Source organism: Balaenoptera ricei, chromosome 11 (genome assembly GCF_028023285.1).
Source record: "Balaenoptera ricei isolate mBalRic1 chromosome 11, mBalRic1.hap2, whole genome shotgun sequence".
NCBI lineage: Eukaryota > Metazoa > Chordata > Mammalia > Artiodactyla > Balaenopteridae > Balaenoptera > Balaenoptera ricei.
In genome coordinates this window covers 68,400,024-68,417,941 of record NC_082649.1, presented here as the reverse complement: position 1 = coordinate 68,417,941, position 17,918 = coordinate 68,400,024, and the positions used below count along the sequence as shown (strand labels likewise).

The 17,918-nt window shown below is 53.8% G+C and overlaps 2 protein-coding genes across 5 annotated transcripts; one reads left to right on the top strand and one right to left on the bottom strand.

Annotated features, from left to right (window-relative positions):
* The first annotated feature begins 3,613 nt into the window (after window positions 1–3,613).
* UBA7 (ubiquitin like modifier activating enzyme 7) lies at window positions 3,614–12,390 on the top strand. Of its 3 annotated transcripts, none has more exons than XM_059939683.1 (24): window positions 3,614–3,810; window positions 3,895–4,063; window positions 4,181–4,297; window positions 4,406–4,512; window positions 4,844–4,934; window positions 5,035–5,170; window positions 5,371–5,468; window positions 5,562–5,708; window positions 6,123–6,305; window positions 6,487–6,594; window positions 6,752–6,832; window positions 6,910–7,065; window positions 7,159–7,324; window positions 7,404–7,609; window positions 7,708–7,772; window positions 7,864–8,047; window positions 8,121–8,195; window positions 8,449–8,632; window positions 9,171–9,253; window positions 9,534–9,620; window positions 9,712–9,903; window positions 11,450–11,542; window positions 11,618–11,718; window positions 12,176–12,390. In XM_059939683.1, exons 1-24 carry the CDS (start codon window positions 3,755–3,757, stop codon window positions 12,303–12,305), a joined length of 3,015 nt encoding a protein of 1,004 aa, XP_059795666.1. In that variant the 5' UTR covers window positions 3,614–3,754; the 3' UTR covers window positions 12,306–12,390. The 3 variants fall into 3 exon arrangements, with proteins under 3 accessions (XP_059795666.1, XP_059795665.1, XP_059795667.1); XM_059939682.1 differs by having other exon boundaries at window positions 4,163–4,297; XM_059939684.1 differs by lacking the exons at window positions 3,614–3,810; window positions 3,895–4,063; window positions 4,181–4,297 and having other exon boundaries at window positions 4,431–4,447.
* Window positions 12,391–12,564: 174 nt separating this feature from the next.
* On the bottom strand, window positions 12,565–14,361 carry INKA1 (inka box actin regulator 1). 2 transcript variants are annotated; one of them, XM_059937631.1, is made up of 2 exons: window positions 14,155–14,361; window positions 12,565–13,406 (listed from the first exon to the last, which is right to left on the bottom strand). In XM_059937631.1, exons 1-2 carry the CDS (start codon window positions 14,203–14,205, stop codon window positions 12,606–12,608), a joined length of 852 nt encoding a protein of 283 aa, XP_059793614.1. In that variant the 5' UTR covers window positions 14,206–14,361; the 3' UTR covers window positions 12,565–12,605. The 2 variants fall into 2 exon arrangements, with proteins under 2 accessions (XP_059793614.1, XP_059793615.1); XM_059937632.1 differs by lacking the exon at window positions 14,155–14,361 and adding an exon at window positions 13,919–13,974.
* Between the last annotated feature and the right edge of the window lie 3,557 nt (window positions 14,362–17,918).

The following is a 17,918-nucleotide window of genomic DNA, read 5'->3' as shown; positions in this document are numbered from 1 at the left end:
TAGGGTCTAGACACACAGGGAACTCACAGCAAGCACAACAAATAACCAGTGACACCCCCCTCTTCTCCACCTTTCACCTCTGCCAGCCAAATTGCTAGCCTCTGCATCTTAGCTTCAAAAGCACTTTCTCCCAGAAGACTTCCCTTTGAACTCCTAGCTTGGATGAGGACCCCTAAACTTTCCTCTCTCACTACTGGATGGGAGTTCACCTGTTTCTGCAGATCCCAGCATGGACCTGGCACAGGGGAGAATGCTTCAGGCTGAGAGTGCCCAGCTGCTCTCCCGCAGGTGTGGAGGAGCCTTGGGCTTCTTGGGGAGGAAGTGACGCTCTTGGTTATGGGAGTTGGACCCCTCTGGTGCTGCCTTGAGACAAGGACGGTTAGTGAGGGGAAGTGTAGCATCAAGTTAAGGGTGCAGTGGCTGGCTAATAGCTTTCTTATAGATCAGTAATGAACAATTCAAATTATTTTTATTTTTTATTTTTTTAAAAATATTTATTTGACTGTATCAGGTCTTAGTTGCAGCACGTGGGATCTTCGTTGTGGCATGCGAACTCTTAGTTGCGGCACGTGGGATGTAGTTCCCTGACCAGGGATTGAACCTGGGCCCCCTGCATTGGGAACATGGAGTCTTAGCCACTGGACCACCAGGGAAATCCCAACAATTAAAATTAAAAGCCCAATACCATTTACTTCAGCACCAAAAAAGAAGAAGAAAAAAGAAAACAAATATTTAGGTATAAATCTAACAAAATATGTACAAGATCTCTGTGAGGGAAAACTACAAAACTCTGGGTCTATACATACAATGGAATATTACTCAGCCTTTTAAAAAATTCTTAGGGGCTTCCCTGGTGGTGCAGTGGTTGAGAATCTGCTTGCCAATGCAGGGGACATGGGTTCGAGCCCTGGTCTGGGAAGATCCCACATGCCGCGGAGCAACTAGGCCCGTGAGCCACAACTGCTGAGCCTGCGCGTCTGGAGCCTGTGCTCCGCAACAAGAGAGGCCGCGATAGTGAGAGGCCCGTGCACCGCGATGAAGAGTGGCCCCCACTTGCCACAACTAGAGAAAGCCCTCGCACAGAAACGAAGACCCAACACAGCCATAAATTAATTAATTAATTAATTAATTTTTTAAAAAATAGTAAAAAAAAAAAAAAATCTGAAACATGCTATAACATAGATGAACCTTGAAGACATTAAGCTAAGTGAAATAATCCAGGCACAGAGGACAAATACTGTATAATTCCATTTATATGAGATACCTAGAGTAGTCAAATGCATAGAGACAGAAAGTAGAATGGTTGTTGCCACGGGTGGGGAAGGAGGGAATGGGAAGTTATTGTTTAATGGGTTGAGAGTTTCAGTTTAGGAGGATGAAGTTCTGGAGATGAATGGTGGTGATGGTGGTACAACAATGTGAATGTCTTTAATGCTACTGAACCGTACATTTAAAGATGTTAAAATGGTAAATTTCATTTTATGCATATTTTATCACAATAAAAAAAAGGACCGAAATTCTGATACATGCTACAACCTAGATGAATGTTGAAAAGGTATGCTAAGTGAAATAAACCAGACACAAAAGGGCAAATACTTTATGATTCCACCTACATTAGGTACCTAGAATAGGCAAAGTCATAGAGACAAAATAGAATAGAAGCCCTAGGGAAACAGGGGATCTAAGATTGTTGAAGAGTTACTGTTCAATGGATACAGTATTTCTCTTTGGAATAAAGAAAAAGTTCTGGAAATAGTGGTGATGGTTACACAATATTGTGAATGTACTTAATGCCACCGAATTGTACATTTAAAAATGGTTAAAACCACAATTTTAAAAAATCTATTTCCATTTTAATAAGAGTTAAAAAAAATCAGGAATGGATGTTGAATTTCATCAAATGCCTTTTGGTATCTATTTGAAGATACCACTTACTTCAGAATCTGGCCCTGGTTTCTGTACCTAGTATGTATAACACAGCCAATAAATGTTCACTGAATGAAAAAAAAACAACAACCCACAATTACCTACTACTTTACACCCTCTAGGATGGATATAATTTGGAAAAAAAAAAAGGAAAACCAGTTTGGCCATGATGTGGAGATCACTTCTGTACATTGCTTGTGGAAAATAGCTTGTTGGTCTGTCAAAAAATTAAACATAGAATTACCATGTGACCCAGCAATTCTACTCCTAGACATACACACAAAAGAATTGAAAACAAGTACTCAAATACTTGTTCAAGAACAATCGTAGTAGCACTATTCATAATATCCAAAAGGTATAAACAACTCAAATGTCAACAGGTGACTGGATAACAAATTGTGATATATGCCTCTGATGGAATATTATTCAGCCATAAAAAGGAATGATGTACTGATACATGCTACAATTTGGATTAACCTCAAAAAGATTATGTTAAGTGAAGGAAAACAGATACCAAAGGTCACATTTTGTATGATTCCTTTTATATAAAATATCCAGAATGGGCAAATGCCTAGCGACAGAAAGCATATAAGTGTTTGCCAGGGGGTGAGATGTGGGATGTGGGATGGGTAGCAATTATTTAACATGGTCGTGGTGTTTTTCAGTGGGTGATGAAGTCTTGAAACTAGAGAGAGATGGTGGTTGCACAACATTGTCAATACACTAAATGCCACTACATTGTATACTTTAAAATGGTTATTTTAATGTTGTATGGATTTTACCTCAATTTAAAAAAAAGAATTTATGATAGCACCTGGTTTAGCTATTGTGGAGTTTTGTGGGGAGCTGTGGTCCATCTTCTAAAGAACTGGCCCCAAGTTCCTAAGAAGGCAGAAGGGGACATCTGTGGGTGAAAGGTACACAGGACCTCTCTTTTCTATTTTTGCAGCTTCCTCTGAGTCTATAATTATTTCAAAATAAAAGTTTAAATGACAAATAAGGACACGTGATCATGGCTGCCCCATGCCTCCCACTCTCAGGGCTGGCACTCAGAGACTGAGAACCCTCTTTGAGTCCTGGCACTCATCAGTGAGAGATCCTGACTGGCCACCTAGGGCTGCCAACTGTCCTGACCAGACAGCTGTGGGCAGAGGGGAATCCCTGATCCCTGAGGAGATGGCTTAGGGGCACGCAGGCACTCTCAAAGATGCTAGGCTCCACCCCAAGTCTGTAGTTTAAGCCCTGGATGTGGGACAGCGTAATCCATAAGCTCTCACAGCCTCTGGGACTGGTTCTGCCCTCTAGGGTCTCTAAGTCTCTGTGTGTGGTTAGGAGACCAGGCGAGTCCTCAGGACAAGGGAGTTCCCGTCGGTACTCTGTGGGCAGGAAGCCCATCCAGGCAGGGGCCCCTAAGGGGGATAGGGGCCTGAGGTTTCAGGACATCTAGGGAGCTACAGGAGACCGCATGGATCCCTCCTATGGCCCTGCCGCCTTCCTCAAGAGAAATACCTGCTCTCCCAGAGGGGGAACAGATCCAGGAATTCTGTCCTACCTTGCCAGTGCCCTAGGGCTGCCAGAACTCTTCTTTGCCAGGCTAGGCTGTGCTGGACAGGCTGGAGGCAGGACCAGGAGCCTGCTCAGTCTAGCTTCACTTTCACTTTTGCTTTGCCCGGAAATGACAGAGGAGCCAGGAAGAAAGCTGTGACCGGCAGTGTGCTTCACTCCTTAGCCTTAGTGCCTGTTTGCACTGGCTCCTGCTGGCACTGCCTGCCACACAGAGACCCTATCTGTAAGCGCTGCAGCCTGTTTTCCGGCCCCAGGCCTCAGGATGGATGTCTTGGAGACCTCCAAGTCGCTGGATGAAGAGCTGTACTCGCGGCAGCTGTGAGGCCCGAGGTGGGGAGGAGAGCGGGGTGGCCTTCTGACTTCTGATCTCCAATCGCCTGCCCTCTTACTTCCCACCCACAGGTATGTGCTGGGCTTGCCAGCCATGCAGAGGATTCAGGGAGCCAAGGTGCTACTGTCAGGCCTGCAGGGCCTGGGGGCTGAGGTGGCCAAAAACCTGGTCCTGATGGGCGTGGGCAGTCTCACTCTTCATGATCCCCACCCTACCTGCTGGTCTGACCTGTCTGCCCAGGTGAGGGTCCTGGGGGGCTATGGGTTTCCAGACCATAGCCCTTGGGGATAGGGCCCAAGAGAAAACTCCTTGTTAAAGCCAGACTGGGTCTCTCTTTAGTTTTTCCTCTCAGAGCAGGACTTGGGAAGGAGCAGGGCTGAGGCATCTCAAGAACTTCTGGCTAAGCTCAATGGAGCTGTTCAGGTGTGCATCCACACAGGTGACATCACCGAGGACCTGCTGCTGGACTTCCAGGTACCCTCCCAGCCCTACTCTCCAGGCCAGCCCAGTGTCCCCCTCCAGCCTTTAGCAGCAGGGTGGGCTTGAAGTGGTCTGGCCCTACTGATCATGAGGTCCACCCAGGTGGTGGTGCTGACTGCCTCGGAGCTACAGGAGCAGCTGAAGGTGGGCACCATTTGCCATAAACACGGAGTCTGCTTTCTGGTGGCTGACACCCGAGGCCTCGTGGGGTGAGATGGCTTACCTAGCCTGCCACATCACAGGCAGCAACTGGTCCCAGTGCTGTCCCCAGCTCCAGGCTTGCTCTAGAGCCCCTCCACCCAACCTCAGGCCTGTCCCAGCATCCCCTCTTGATTATACAGTCCCCAGTCCCATTTGTCTGCTTCCTCCACCCCAGCCTCCAGACTTGATCCAGTAAACCCTTCAAACTCCAGCTTCCAAGCCTCTCCCAGCATTCTTTTCCCAATTCCTCTGGGCTTGCCCTAGTGTACGTCACCCTTCACCACAACTGTGGCAGTTAACCACTGAGCCATCTCAGTGACCCCTCCCACCCCACCACAGGCAGTTGTTCTGTGACTTTGGTGAGGACTTCACTGTGCAGGACCCTACAGAGGCAGAACCCCTGATGGCTGCCATCCAGCACATCTCCCAGGTGGGTGCTAATGTGGGGGGTGCTCACCTACTAAGGAGGGGCTGCCAGAGCCTGTGGAATGCAGGGACAGGCAGCCCTGAGCAAGCCACCTCTTATCCAGGGCTCCCCTGGCATTCTCACTCTGAGAGAAGAGGCTGATGCCCACCGCTTCAACAGTGGGGATTTGGTGACTTTCTCAGGCATTGAGGGCATGGTGGAGCTCAACGGCTGTGCTCCTCGGCCTCTCCACGTGCAGAGTTAAGTCAACCCCACTCCAACTCCAGGCTCAGTGCCCAGGTCCCCACTGGGGGTGGACACAACCTGGTCCTTGGAGATAAGTTCTCCCTCCCCCTTCCTCAGGGTGGAGCAACATCAAGAATGTAGATGCAAGACAGGATGGGGTGTGGGGAACTACTCAGGTTCAGAGGGCATACTGATCAGGCTCGATCTCCCCTAGGGGATGGGACCTTGGAGATTGGGGACACAACAACTTTCTCTCGTTACTTGCGTGGTGGGGCTGTCACTGAGGTCAAGAGACCCAAGACTGTGAGCCACGTGAGTTCAAGTGCATCTGAGGTTGGGGAGCTTGGGTGCCTCGAGGGACCCGCAGTGTTCTGGACATGACCCTGAACCGAGTGCCCCCTGCAGGAGCCCCTGGACACAGCCCTGCTTCAGCCCCGTGTTGTGGCCCAGAGTCCCCAGGAAGTTCACCGTGCCCACTGCCTGCATCAGGCCTTCCATGCACTGCACAAGTTTCAGCAGCTCCATGGCCGCCCTCCTAAGCCCTGGGATCCTGTGAGTGGCCCCGTTGCCCCTCCCTCCAGCCTCTGTCTTAACGGGGCCTCACCTACCAGGAGGCAACAATGACTGTCTTACAGATCCAAGACTGAATCCAGAAGCAGTTTCCCACTCAAATAAAGGAGATGATAAACACTATCTATAGACCAGAGGTTGGATCCATGGAAGGGCCAAGCACAAAGCCTGGGGACCCATGCTACTCCTAACCCCTAAGATCTGGCCTGGAAGGTGCCCCCAGGTTGGGAAAGCCTCCAGGGCCATTGTCTGGCACCGGGCATCCGCTAGTGGGGCCCTCCCACTCAGGCTTCTGCTTCCTCTTCTGTGGAACAGGGTGGTTGGCTGCCTGAAGGATTCAAATGCGGAGTGGAGCTCAAGCTGGGGCTGCTTTACCCACAGAGTTCTACCCGATAGGTTGATGCAGAGATGGTGGTGGACCTAGCCCAGGCCCTGGAATCACTGAAGGGGATGGAAGGAGAGCCTTTGGAAGAGCAGCTGGATAAGGCTCTGGTGCGGACAGTTGCCCTGAGCAGTGCTGGTGGCTTGAGCCCCATGGCAGCCGTGCTGGGTGCAGTGGCTGCTCAGGAAGTGCTGAAGGTGGGCACAGGCAGAGGCAGGGCGGGGCTGGGAAGGGTGCAGAGGTCGGTGTGGGTGCCACAGGGTGCCCAATACTAGATAGCGGCCCTGGGAGCTTCACCAACCTGGGTGCAGCCCTCAGCCAGGATCTGAGGGGATTAGGAGGTGGGAAGAGTCCCCAGACTGAAGTGCTGACTTCTAGGCAGTCTCCAAGAAGTTTATGCCCCTGGACCAGTGGCTGTACTTTGATGCCCTTGATTGCCTTCCAGAAGATGAGGAGCCCTTTCCCAATCCTGAGGACTATGCACCGGTGAGAACCTGGGGTAGGGGTGCAAGCCTTATCCAAACTCAGGACTGGGGGAGAAAGAGGAAGAACGGTCCCGAGATCCTGACCTGGAAAACTGGGTGCAGGAGGGAGATGCAGCACAGGCCAGTGGCCATCACTAACCCCTGTCTGTGTCCCCTAGAGAGACTGCCGCTATGATGGGCAAATTGCAGTGTTTGGGGCCGGTTTTCAGGAGAAGCTGAGCCACCAGCACTACCTCCTGGTGAGCTATGTGGTGAGGTTGGGAGTATGTGGAAGGGCAAGGCCTGGCCCTCTGGCTAAGGTTGCTCCTGCTGGCAGGTGGGTGCTGGCGCTATCGGCTGCGAGCTGCTCAAAGGCTTTGCCCTAGTGGGCCTGGGTGCCGGCGGCAGTGGGGGCGTGACTGTTGCTGACATGGACCACGTGGAGCGCTCCAACCTCAGCCGGCAGTTTCTCTTCAGGCCCCAGGACTTTGGTGTGAGTGCCGACCCGTCCCCACACCCATGTCCTGGACTGTCCTCCCACAATGCGCCCCTTCCCCCACCCAACGTCTTCCTGCTTTCTTCTCAGAGGCCAAAGGCGGAGGTGGCTGCAGAGGCCGCTCACCGCCTGAACTCAGATTTGCAGGTGACCCCGCTCACCTACCAGCTGGATCTTACTACAGAGCACATCTATGGGGACAACTTCTTCTCCAGTGTGGATGGCGTGGCTGCTGCCCTGGACAGTTTCCAGGCCCGTGAGTGCTCAAGCCTAGAATTCACCCCTTGTCCGAGGCTGTGCCAGCCCCACTTCTGACCCTCTGCCCCCCTCGCCAGGGCGCTATGTGGCTGCTCGCTGCACCCACTATCTGAAGCCACTACTGGAGGCGGGCACCAAGGGCACCTTGGGCAGTGCTTGTGTGTTCATACCACACGTGACTGAGGACTACAGAGCCCCCGCCTCCGCTGCAGCTTCTGAGGATGCCTCCTACCCTGTCTGCACCGTGCGGCACTTCCCCAGCACAACCGAGCACACCTTGCAGGTGGGAAGAACCCCAGAGACTCCTACCCACCTGGCTCAGTCCTCAGCTGCAGACCTCTTTGCCAACCGGCAACTCATGGTTCCTCCCTCCGCTCACAGTGGGCCCGGGATGAGTTTGAAGGACTTTTCCGTCTGTCTGCCGAGACCATCAACTGCCACCAACAGTAAGACCGCCAACAAGGGTGAATGGGAGTCCAGGCTCCCTAACACCAAGAGGCTTAGGGCTTAGCCTCAAACTTTCTCCTCTGTCCGCAGGGCGTTCACGTCTCTGGCACACTTGGATGAGTCACAGGTGCTGACCCTGCAGCAGGTGGTACTGGGTGTCCTGAGAGAGCGTCCACAGACCTGGCAAGACTGCGTGCTTTGGGCCCTTGGCCAGTGGCAACTCTGCTTCCATTATGGCATCACACAGCTGCTGAGCCGCTTCCCACCCGACAAAGTGGGTGGCTAGGGGTCAGGAGGCTGAGGGCTCAGGGTGACCCGGCTGAGCCCAGCAGCCTCCATTTCCCTAGGTGCTAGCGGATGGAACTCTTTTCTGGTCGGGTCCCAAACAGTGTCCCCGGCCCTTGGAGTTTGACGCCAGCCAAGTGAGTGGAGTCCCTTGGCGGCCCTGAGATGGGAATATGGCCCCTCAGAGCGGAGGTGGGCACCTCTATATTTTGTAGAGATGCACAGATGCTGAGAGGGAGAGAGCCGTGTTTGTGCACATGTGGGTGTCCACATGGGAGGCAGAGGCAGGCACTCAAACAGATCCACAAATGGGCGGTGACCCCCACCCCATGCACCCACACAAGCTCGCTCAAGCCCATGCAGCCACCCCTGCTCTTGGTCTCACTGCAGGACACGCATCTCCTCTACGTGCTAGCGGCTGCCAACCTGTATGCCCAGATGCATGGGCTGCCTGGCTCACGGGACCAGACTGCGTTCAGGCGACTGCTGAAGTTGCTGCCATTGCCTGACCCACAGGACTTAGCCCCCATTTTTGCTAGTGACCTGGAGCTGGCTTCGGCTTATGCTGAGTTTGGTGAGGTCCCTGACCCTGGCCCCCCGTGCTGCCACCCAAAGGCCTGACCCTCCTCAGCCTGTGCTGCAGAAAGAAGACGGGGTCTGGGGGCCCTGAAGCCAACTCAATACCTCTCAGGCCCTCTGACCTTGCTTCTCTCTAGCCTTGGGTTCATCCTCTGGCCCCTCAGTAGGTCCTCTCCCTGCTGCCTACCCCACCCACACCCCACTCCCCCACCCCCATTCCTTTGGCAGACTCTCAGCCAAAAAAAACAAAAACAAAAACCAAACAAACAAAAAAACACAAACCACTGGGCCCTAGGGAGCAACTAGCTGTGGCCCCCAGATGAGAACAGAGTCACATAGGTGTGCATGGGCACACACACACACACACAAGTGAGGGCTGGGGCTGCTGGAGAGGAGATTGCACCATCCATCAAGGGGTCTCCCTGAAAGTGGTAAGTGATAGGCTTGGCAGGGACCAAGGATAGGCAGCAGGCTCCAGAAGAGTGCAGGACATGGGGGCTAAGGACTGCCCCAACACCCCCTTCCCCTGACAGGCCCTGAGCAGTCGAAGAAACTGCATGAAGCCCTGGAAATCTGGACTGTGGGCCCTCCCCTGGAACCCTTGACATTTGAGAAGGTGGGAGCCCAAGTGGGGGTGAAGGGCGGGGCGAGAGAGGTTGTTGGGGAAGGTCAAGAGCTAAGAAGGTAGCTTTGAAGCCCCTTGGCCTGAGTTTTCCTCCCAGAAGGACCCCAGAAGCAGCTCATCTTCCCCGAGCCTCAGCCTCCTTATCTGTTAAGTGGGGAGATGTGAGCATCCACCCCACCGAATTGTGTGAAGAGCTGTGCAGTGGCACAGGGTCGGCTGAGGTGAGGGGCACTGGGACAATGTTAATACTACTGTGCCTTGGGCCTCACAGGACGATGATTTCCATGTGGATTTTGTGGCGGCAGCGGCGAGCCTGCGAGCTCAGAACTATGGGATCCCACCAGCAGACCGCACCAAGGTACCCTGCCCCTTGGGGCTCAGGCCTGGAGGTGGGGGTCAAACCCTAACCTTATGCCTTGGGCCCAGACCAAATCTCCTGTCCTTGGCAGACCAAGCGAATTGTGGGCCGGATTACCCCAGCCATTGCCACTACTACGGCAGCTGTGGCTGGCCTGGTGGGCCTGGAGCTGTATAAGGTGGTGGGCAGCCCACGGCCCCGCAGTGCCTTTCGCCACAGCTACCTGAACCTGGCTGAAAACTACTTTAGCCGCTGGGTACCTCACGCCCCAGCCATCCAGGAGGTGAGCCCTTGACACCCCACCCATACCAGACCTGAGTTTTCCCTGCACCTACCCAAACAGGCCCTACTTTAGCTTCAGGCTCTCATCAGGACCCAGACTCTGGGGGAGTCCTCAAGACTCCCTCCAGTCGCCTCCCTGCTGCAAAGCCAGGCTGGGACCTGTCAGACACAGGAAGCAGCCGTCAGCCACCCCCACCCCCCAACAGTCCGGGTCTGGGGGAGCTGCAGCTTTAACTCATTAGTGGAGCCAGACATCCCCCGCAGTTCCCTCCTTCCCAGGAGTGCCCCTGAGGGGGAGGGGGAATAGGGCCCTAGCCCCAAACAGAGCCTAATATCGGCCTGCAAACATGGGGATCCTGGCCCTCCCCCTCGACCTGAGTTAAAGGGCACTGAGCTCACCACCACCGGTGTGGGGTGTGCAGCCCTGTGGGGATGTGTGCATTCATGTCACAGGTGTGAGTGCACACAGGTCTGGGCATCCCTGGCCCTGTGGTGTGTGGGCATGGAGGGAGCATGCTTGCACATCTGTGTGCCAGATGGGACTGCAGGGCTCTTTCACAATGTGGGCTTGCATGTGTGTGCATGTGAGTACACGTGGGCTTGTGTACATGTGTGTTCCTTCAAGTGTAGGGCTATGAATGCCCCTGGCTGTGTGCCCAGGTTCTGCGATAGTTGGCATTTCCTTAGGGCAGAGAAGAGGGTACAGAGAGAATTCCCTCACCGGGGGAGAGGGGAGAGGTCATGGGCCAGCACTGGGCTTTTGCTGAGCAGCCCTGGGGTCCCTCAGGGCACAGCACACAGAGCCCCTTTGTGAGGGGCCCCTCCTCTAGCTAGAACACAAGCTGCCTTTGTCCGTGGAGGAGGGGGAGGGGAAGGGTCCCCCATCTCACCTCTGGCCTCGTCTCAGCTTGACCCCACTGTGTTTTCTGGGGAGCTGGCAGAACTCCTCCTGTCTTGGTCCCTGGCTGCCTGCCACCCTTATGCCCTCAGCTCTGGGTACCAGAACCCCAAGACTCCAGAAATAAGGAAGGAACAAAGGAACAGGAAGAGGAGTCCTCTGTGGACTGTGTTCCTGCTAGAGTCACTGTGCCCCTTGCCATGTGCCCATGAGTAGTCCAAGGCCCTGGTGGTAAAGAATTAGGGGACAGGATTTACCCCACCCCCAGCATCCAGCCTTGCATTTGAGGAACAAGCAGCTTTATCAGAGACTGCAGCGGCCCTGCTCCCGCTTCCTCAGGAAGCATTGCCCCCCCAACACACACACACACACACACACACACACACACAACCAGCCCGTGTGATGGATCGCCTGTTTCCCTGTGTGGGGGCCCCGTAGCCCCATTTCCTGTGCTGGCCCCAGCATGGGCGGGGAGGGTGTTGAGATTCTGGGCCCAGATCCCACCTTCCACCCCCACCCCCTGGCTTCTGCTTCCTGCCTCTAGTCCAGCTCCTCCCCTAGGAAAGGGGCCATAAGCTATTGGTAACTGGGGTAGGGGGAGGGTGTGTGTGTAAGAAGCTTCTCACTCCTCCCCACTACCGCCCCCCAGTTCCATCACTGGAAGTGGACCTGTTGGGACCGCCTGGAAGTGCCTGCTGGGCAGCCCGAGAGGACCCTGGAGTCACTGCTGGCCCATGTCCAGGTGTGCCCCATTCCTGCCCTGCCCCCAGGTCTGGCCCAGCCTGGCCCAGCTGGCACCTAACCTGTCTCTCTCTAGAAACTAAATGGGCTGAGGGTGAGGATGCTGCTGCACGGGAAGGCCCTGCTCTACTCAGCAGGATGGTCTCCTGAAAAGCAGGACCAGCACCTGTCCCGCAGGTGAGCCCACACCTGGCTTTAACCTCACTCCGTCCCTGGAGGTGGGAGGTGGGGGACAAGCAGCCTTTCCTCTTCCCAATCCCATTTGGGCCCCTCACACCTTCCTGAAGTTTTCTTTTGCCAAATGGAGCCAGCAAATGGGCTGGGGGTGGGGTGAGGGCCAAGAGCCTGAGGAGAGGCCTCTAGGAGCTGCCTGCTTGGCCAGCCCCACCAGCTCACGCCCTGCTCAGCTCCCCTTTCACGGCCCTCTCCCAGAGGACTCACAGCTTCCTGCCTCCTGCCCACCCCGCCAGCCGCTCCTAAAATAGTTTCAGATGTTTCCTGTCTTGGGCTGCTCTTGCTCCTGGCTTGGGCTCCTTATGGCCCGCCAACACCCTATAGTCCATGCTAGGACACTCTCTGCCTGCCACCACTCACCTACCCAATCTCCCCACCCCTCTCCCCCCCATGCCACCAGGGTGACGGATCTGGTGCTGGAGGTGACACGCCAGGTGCCTGAGCCTGGGCAGCGGGTGCTGGTATTGGAGCTCAGCTATGAGGGTGAGAAGGAGGACGTTACCTTCCCACCCTTGCACTACAAGCTGTGACAAGGCAGCAGCCCCACCACCCAGCTCTGTTGAGCCATGCATCCCAAGCCCACGGTAGGCGCTTAATAAATGCTTGTTGAAGGAAGATGTAAGTGGACAGGATGGATGATGGAACACGGGGCAGACACATGGGGTGTGACATGGACATGACAGGGACCCCTGCAGGGAGGGAAAAGGCTCTTTAGATTTGCCTGCCTGAGTTGTGCCTTGCAGGACTGAGGCTGCCTCCTGGAGCCTCAGGGGTATGGAACCAGGACAGTGCAGAGAAAGCCCTTTATTGTCCCAGGCTGGAGGGCAGGGTCAGAGGTAGCTGACAACATCATTGCAGATGATGGGCTGGCGACTGCGGCAACTCATGAGGGCTGCAAAGCGTGAGACATCTGCAGGCAGTTCGGGTTCCGGGCGAGGTGGGCATGACAGTCGCTTTCCTGCCACTGCTGCCCGGCGTGCCCTGGCCAGCTGGCGCCGCAGCTGCTCAGAGAGGCCAAGCAGGAACTGGGGGGGCCGAGCACGGGCACGGGGCCCACCCCCACTGTCCCCCTCACCTGCTGCCTCGGGCAGCTCCATCCAGTTGTGCACCAAGTCAGCAAAACAGTTGTCCCCCAGCACCAGGGGCTGGCGACTACGACCTCTGCTAAGCAGGGCTGCTGTCCAGTCCTCAGCTTCCAGCCCCTGCCAGTGCTCCAGGCAGGCATCTGGGGTGGACTTGGGCCGTGGTCGGTGGGCAGGTGGTACACTGGCCGCAGGAGCTCTGCCAGGCAGGGGGATGCCACTGGCCGAGAGGCGCTGTCTATGGGGGTGCCATGCTGAGGGTGGTGGATGCTGGAGTACAGGCAGCTCTTCCTCTCTCCATGTGCTGCCTGACACCTCTGAGAAGCCAGAGTCCCAGTCTAGGGCATGCTCCCTGGGGCCCCCCAAGGCTGCACCCCTGTCTCCTGTCACCACAGCTTCTTCCTCCTCTTCCTCCACACCACAGGCTGAGTCCTCTTCCAAGGCATCTGAGGCCCTGAGCCGGTGCTTGAGCCGCATGCCTGGGCCAGGTTTGGGGGGTTGCGGAAGGGGGCCAGGCATTGGGGGTGAGTCTGTGTCCCGGCCACACAGCTGTGGAGGAAGAGAGGGCAGAAGTCAAAGGAGCAGTGCTTGTCACCCCTGTCTGCCTGGTCAGGCCAATTCCAAAACAGAAGGCCCAGGAGGGCTGGATTGGCCTGCACGCCTAAGCAGCAAAGCCTCTAGTGGGCACAGGGCCGGCATGGGGCGCTGGCACACGAAGCTCGTGTGGCTCCCATCGGCCGACCTGGTGGCAGTCCGGCAGGCTGCAGCACGCAGCGCCGGGCAAGTCGGTACCCGCCACCAGGGCGGGAGGCAGGGTTGCGGGCCTGCATTGGGAAGCAAGTCCTGCTCAGGGCTGGGGGGTGGGCATCCTGTGCCTCTTGAGGGATTCAGCTCCCCAAAGCCCGCAGCGTCTTTCAGAGAAGAATAGAGCACCTGCCAGGTGGGGTATAGAGGACAGAGGTACAGGCCAGCCTGGAATAGGAGGCATCCATAGCAGCACCACCCCTCTTTAGTCCCTCGCAGCCCCCTGCTCCGCCCCACAAGAAGTTTCTCCCACCAACTTCCTCCGCCGCGCCGGCAGCACGGCCAGCTGGGCGGCTGTTACTTGATGCCCAGCACAGCTTCCAACCGTCCGAAACCCGACGCGGGCCATCTGGGCCATCTGCGTCGCCCCGCCCCCATCCTGTCTTGGATGGGCACTCAGGAGAGCCCCCCCCACCCGAGTGCCGTTCGGGCAGGAAGGCAGCCGAGCACCCCACACACGTCCTCACAAGCCACAACCGCTCCCAAGCCTCACCAGTTCCCAGCGGAGCTGGCCCAGGAAACTGTCAAGCCGAGCACTGTGCATGCCCGTTCCGGAGCCCCCGCCAGGCCTGCCAATTCCTCTTCGAACTTCAGCGAGAGGGGTGCGGAGAGGGCCCCGCGGGCCGGCCAGCGGCGCCCTTACCCTCCGCCTGGTTCCGCGGCTCCTCCCTCTCCCTAGCTCCCGCCGACGCTGCCGCCCCAACATCTGGCAGCCCCGCCCCGTCCCTAGCGCCGCAGCCAATGGGGCTGGGGCGGGGCTGATGTGGCCCCGCCCCCGGACTCTGCCGGGTGGGTGAGCCGGACGCCCACTACCCACTCCACAGCAGCTCTGGGGGGAGGGGCAGGACTATAGCTGGAAGCTGGGCCGCGTCCGGCCCCTGACTACCCAAAGTCCCGGGCCGTTGAGCTGACTCCGGGTTCGCTGCATGACCCAGGACAAGTCGCTGCCCTGCGGTAGCCTCAGCTTCCCCATTTTTCCCAGGATAGTGTTGTGGTCCCTCCCGCGCGGGTTCCCCGGCTGCGCCCTTGAGCGGGCAGAGCGCCCCCAATCGTCGGATTCGGCACTGATGTGGCCCACTCGCGGTTCGACCCACTGAATCCGCTCCTGGAGCCGGCCTTGACAGTCCCTGGAAGTCAGGGGAGGGGTCCGGCCCCTCAGAGGACTCCGGGAGCGCAGAACCTCTTTGCAGCACCGGGGAGGAGCCTCGGCCAAGGCCCAGACCCCGCCCTATCTGCCCCTCGTCTCGGCCTAGCTAAGCAGGGCTGCCCTCTAGTGGGCAGCGCCTGGTTAGCTGCGATTCCCGAGGCGACACCCGCATCCCCTCTGCCCCAGACCACATGCGGGCTGAGTACAGGGGGTTACGGCGGGGCTCTCTGACCCAAATGGTCAGAGCCTTCCCTGAGGCCGCTCCATAGTCGGAGGCTAGGTTCAAGGACACAGACTAACTGGAGACAAACTAGACAAGTCAGTAGACAGAAAAATACCAGGGAATGAGGGCGACGGGCCAGCTTGGGAGAGGGGACTCTCAGGGGAGGTGGCATTCTGTATGGGATCTGGATGAGCCATCAAGGGGAGATGAAGAAGAGGGTCATTCTAGGTGGGGGGATCAGCCAGTTAAAGGCCCTGAGAGGACAGGAGCTAGACAGGGCATAACATAAAGAAGACCTAGATATCTCTGATGGTGGTAGTTGGGGGAGTGAAGAGGTCAGCAAAACCAGGCTCCTAGCAGTCTTAGAAAGGAATAAGGGGTTTTGTTCTTGGTGTGATGGGGAGCAATGGGGGCTTTTGAGCATCACCTGGGCTGCAAAGAAGGGGGTCCCTTGGGGGAATGTTTTGGAGTTAAAAATCAAGCCTTGCTGATGCATGAGTATGGGAAGAGAAAGAGAAGCATGAAGCATGACTCCTAGATTTCTGGCCTGAACAACTGATTGGATGGAATGGCCATGAATCAATCCAAGCAAGACTGGAGAAGAGTGGGCTTGGAGACGAAAATCAAATGATCATTTGTGGACATGTGACCCTTAAGATGCCTGTTAGGCATCCAAGAGGGGATGCGGAGTCAGCCACTGGGTGTGTGACTCTGCTGCCTGGGAGAGAGATCAGGACTGAAGCTTTGGATCTGGGAGGCAAAGCGAGTGGATGGTTTTTTTGGTTTTTTTTTTCCAAAAAAGAAATCATCAAGTAAGCAATGCTTTTATTTTTATTTTCACTTATGTTTTTTTTGAATTTAATTTTATTTATTTTTTATACAGCAGGTTCTTATTATCTATTTTATACATATTAGTGTACATATGTCAATCCCAATCTCCCAATTCATCCCACCCCCCCACCCCACCCCACCCCACCACTTTCCCCCCTTGGTGTCCATATGTTTGTTCTCTACATCTGTGTCTCTATTTCTGCCCTGCAAACTGGTTCATCTGTACCATTTTTCAAGGTTCCCCATATATGCGTTAATATACGATATTTGTTTTTCTCTTTCTGACTTACTTCACTCCGTATGAGAGTCTCTAGACCCATCCATGTCTCTACAAATGACCCAATTTCATTCCTTTTTATGGCTGAGTAGTATTCCGTTGTATGTATGTACCACATCATCTTTATCCATTCATCTGTCGATGGGCATTTAGGTTGCTTCCATGACCTGGCTATTGTAAATGGTGCTGCAATGAACATTGGGGTGCATGTGTCTTTTTGAATTATGGCTTTCTCTGGGTAGATGCCCAGGAGTGGGATTGCTGGGTCATATGGTAATTATATTTTTAGTTTTTTAAGGAACCTCCATACTGTTCTCCATAGTGGCTGTACCAATTTACATTCCCACCAACAGTGCAAGAGGGTTCCCTTTTCTCCACACCCTCTCCAGCATTGTTGTTTGTAGATTTTCTGATGATGCCCATTCTAACTGGTGTGAGGTGATACCTCATTGTAGTTTTGATTTGCATTTCTCTAATAATTAGTGACGTTGAGCAGCTTTTCATGTGCTTCTTGGCCATCTGTATGTCTTCTTTGGAGAAATATCTATTTAGGTCTTCTGCCCATTTTTTGATTGGGTTGTTTGTTTTTTTAATATTGAGCTGCATGAGCTGTTTATATATTTTGGAGATTAATCCTTTGTCCATTGATTCGTTTGCAAATATTTTCTCCCATTCTGAGGGTTGTCTTTTCGTCTTGTTTATAGTTTCCTTTGCTTTGCAAAGGCTTTGAAGTTTCATTAGGTCCCATTTGTTTATTTTTGTTTGTATTTCCATTACTCTAGGAGGTGGATGAAAAAAGATCTTGCTGTGATTTATGTCAGAAAGTGTTCTTCTTATATTTTCCTCTAAGGGTTTTATAGTGTCCGGTCTTACATTTAGGTCTCTAATCCATTTGGAGTTTATTTTTGTGTATGGTGTTAGGGAGTGTTCTAATTTCATTCTTTTACATGTAGCTGTCCAGTTTTCCCAGCACCACTTATTGAAGAGACTGTCTTTTCTCCATTGTATATCCTTGCCTCCTTTGTCATAGATTAGTTGACCATAGGTGAATCGGTTTATGTCTGGGCTTTCTATCCTGTTCCATTGATCTATATTTCTGTTTTTATGCCAGTACCATATTGTCTTGATTACTGTAGCTTTGTAGTGTAGTCTGAAGTCAGGGAGTCTGATTCCTCCAGCTCCGTTTTTTTCCCTCAAGACTGCTTTGGCTAATTGGGGTCTTTTGTGTCTCATACAAATTTTAACATTTTTTTGTTCTAGTTCTGTAAAAAATGCCACTGGTAATTTGATAGGGATTGCATTGAATCTGTAGATTGCTTTGGGTAGTATAGTCATTTTCACAATATTGATTCTTCCAATCCAAGAACATGGTATATCTCCCCATCTGTTTGTGTCATCTTTGATTTCTTTCATCAGTGTCTTATAGTTTTCTGAGTACAGGTCTTCTACTTCCTTAGGTAGGTTTATTCCTAGGTATTTTATTCTTTTTGTTGCAATGGTGAATGAGATTGTTTCCTTAATTTCTCTTTCTGATCTTTCATTGTTAGTGTATAGGAATGCAAGAGATTTCTGTGCATTAATTTTGTATCCTGCAGCTTTACCAAATTCCTTGATCAGCTCTAGTAGTTTTCTGGTGGCATCTTTAGGATTCTGTATGTATAGTATCATGTCATCTGCAAACAGTGACAGTTTTACTTCTTCTTTTCCAATTTGTATTCCTTTTTCTTCTCTGATTGCCATGGCTAGGACTTCCAAAACTATGTTGAATAATAGTGGCGA

Coding starts and splice junctions, on each gene's coding strand:
- UBA7 (XM_059939682.1), top strand. CDS start 3,755: ATGGATGTCTTGGAGACCTCCAAGTCGCTGGATGAAGAGCTGTACTCG. Junction 7,610..7,707: donor CAACCGAGCACACCTTGCAG/GTGGGAAGAACC, acceptor CTCCGCTCACAG/TGGGCCCGGGATGAGTTTGA. Junction 9,904..11,449: donor ACGCCCCAGCCATCCAGGAG/GTGAGCCCTTGA, acceptor ACCGCCCCCCAG/TTCCATCACTGGAAGTGGAC.
- INKA1 (XM_059937631.1), bottom strand. CDS start 14,205: ATGCACAGTGCTCGGCTTGACAGTTTCCTGGGCCAGCTCCGCTGGGAA. Junction 13,407..14,154: donor GCCAGCTCCGCTGGGAACTG/GTGAGGCTTGGG, acceptor CTTCCTCCACAG/CTGTGTGGCCGGGACACAGA.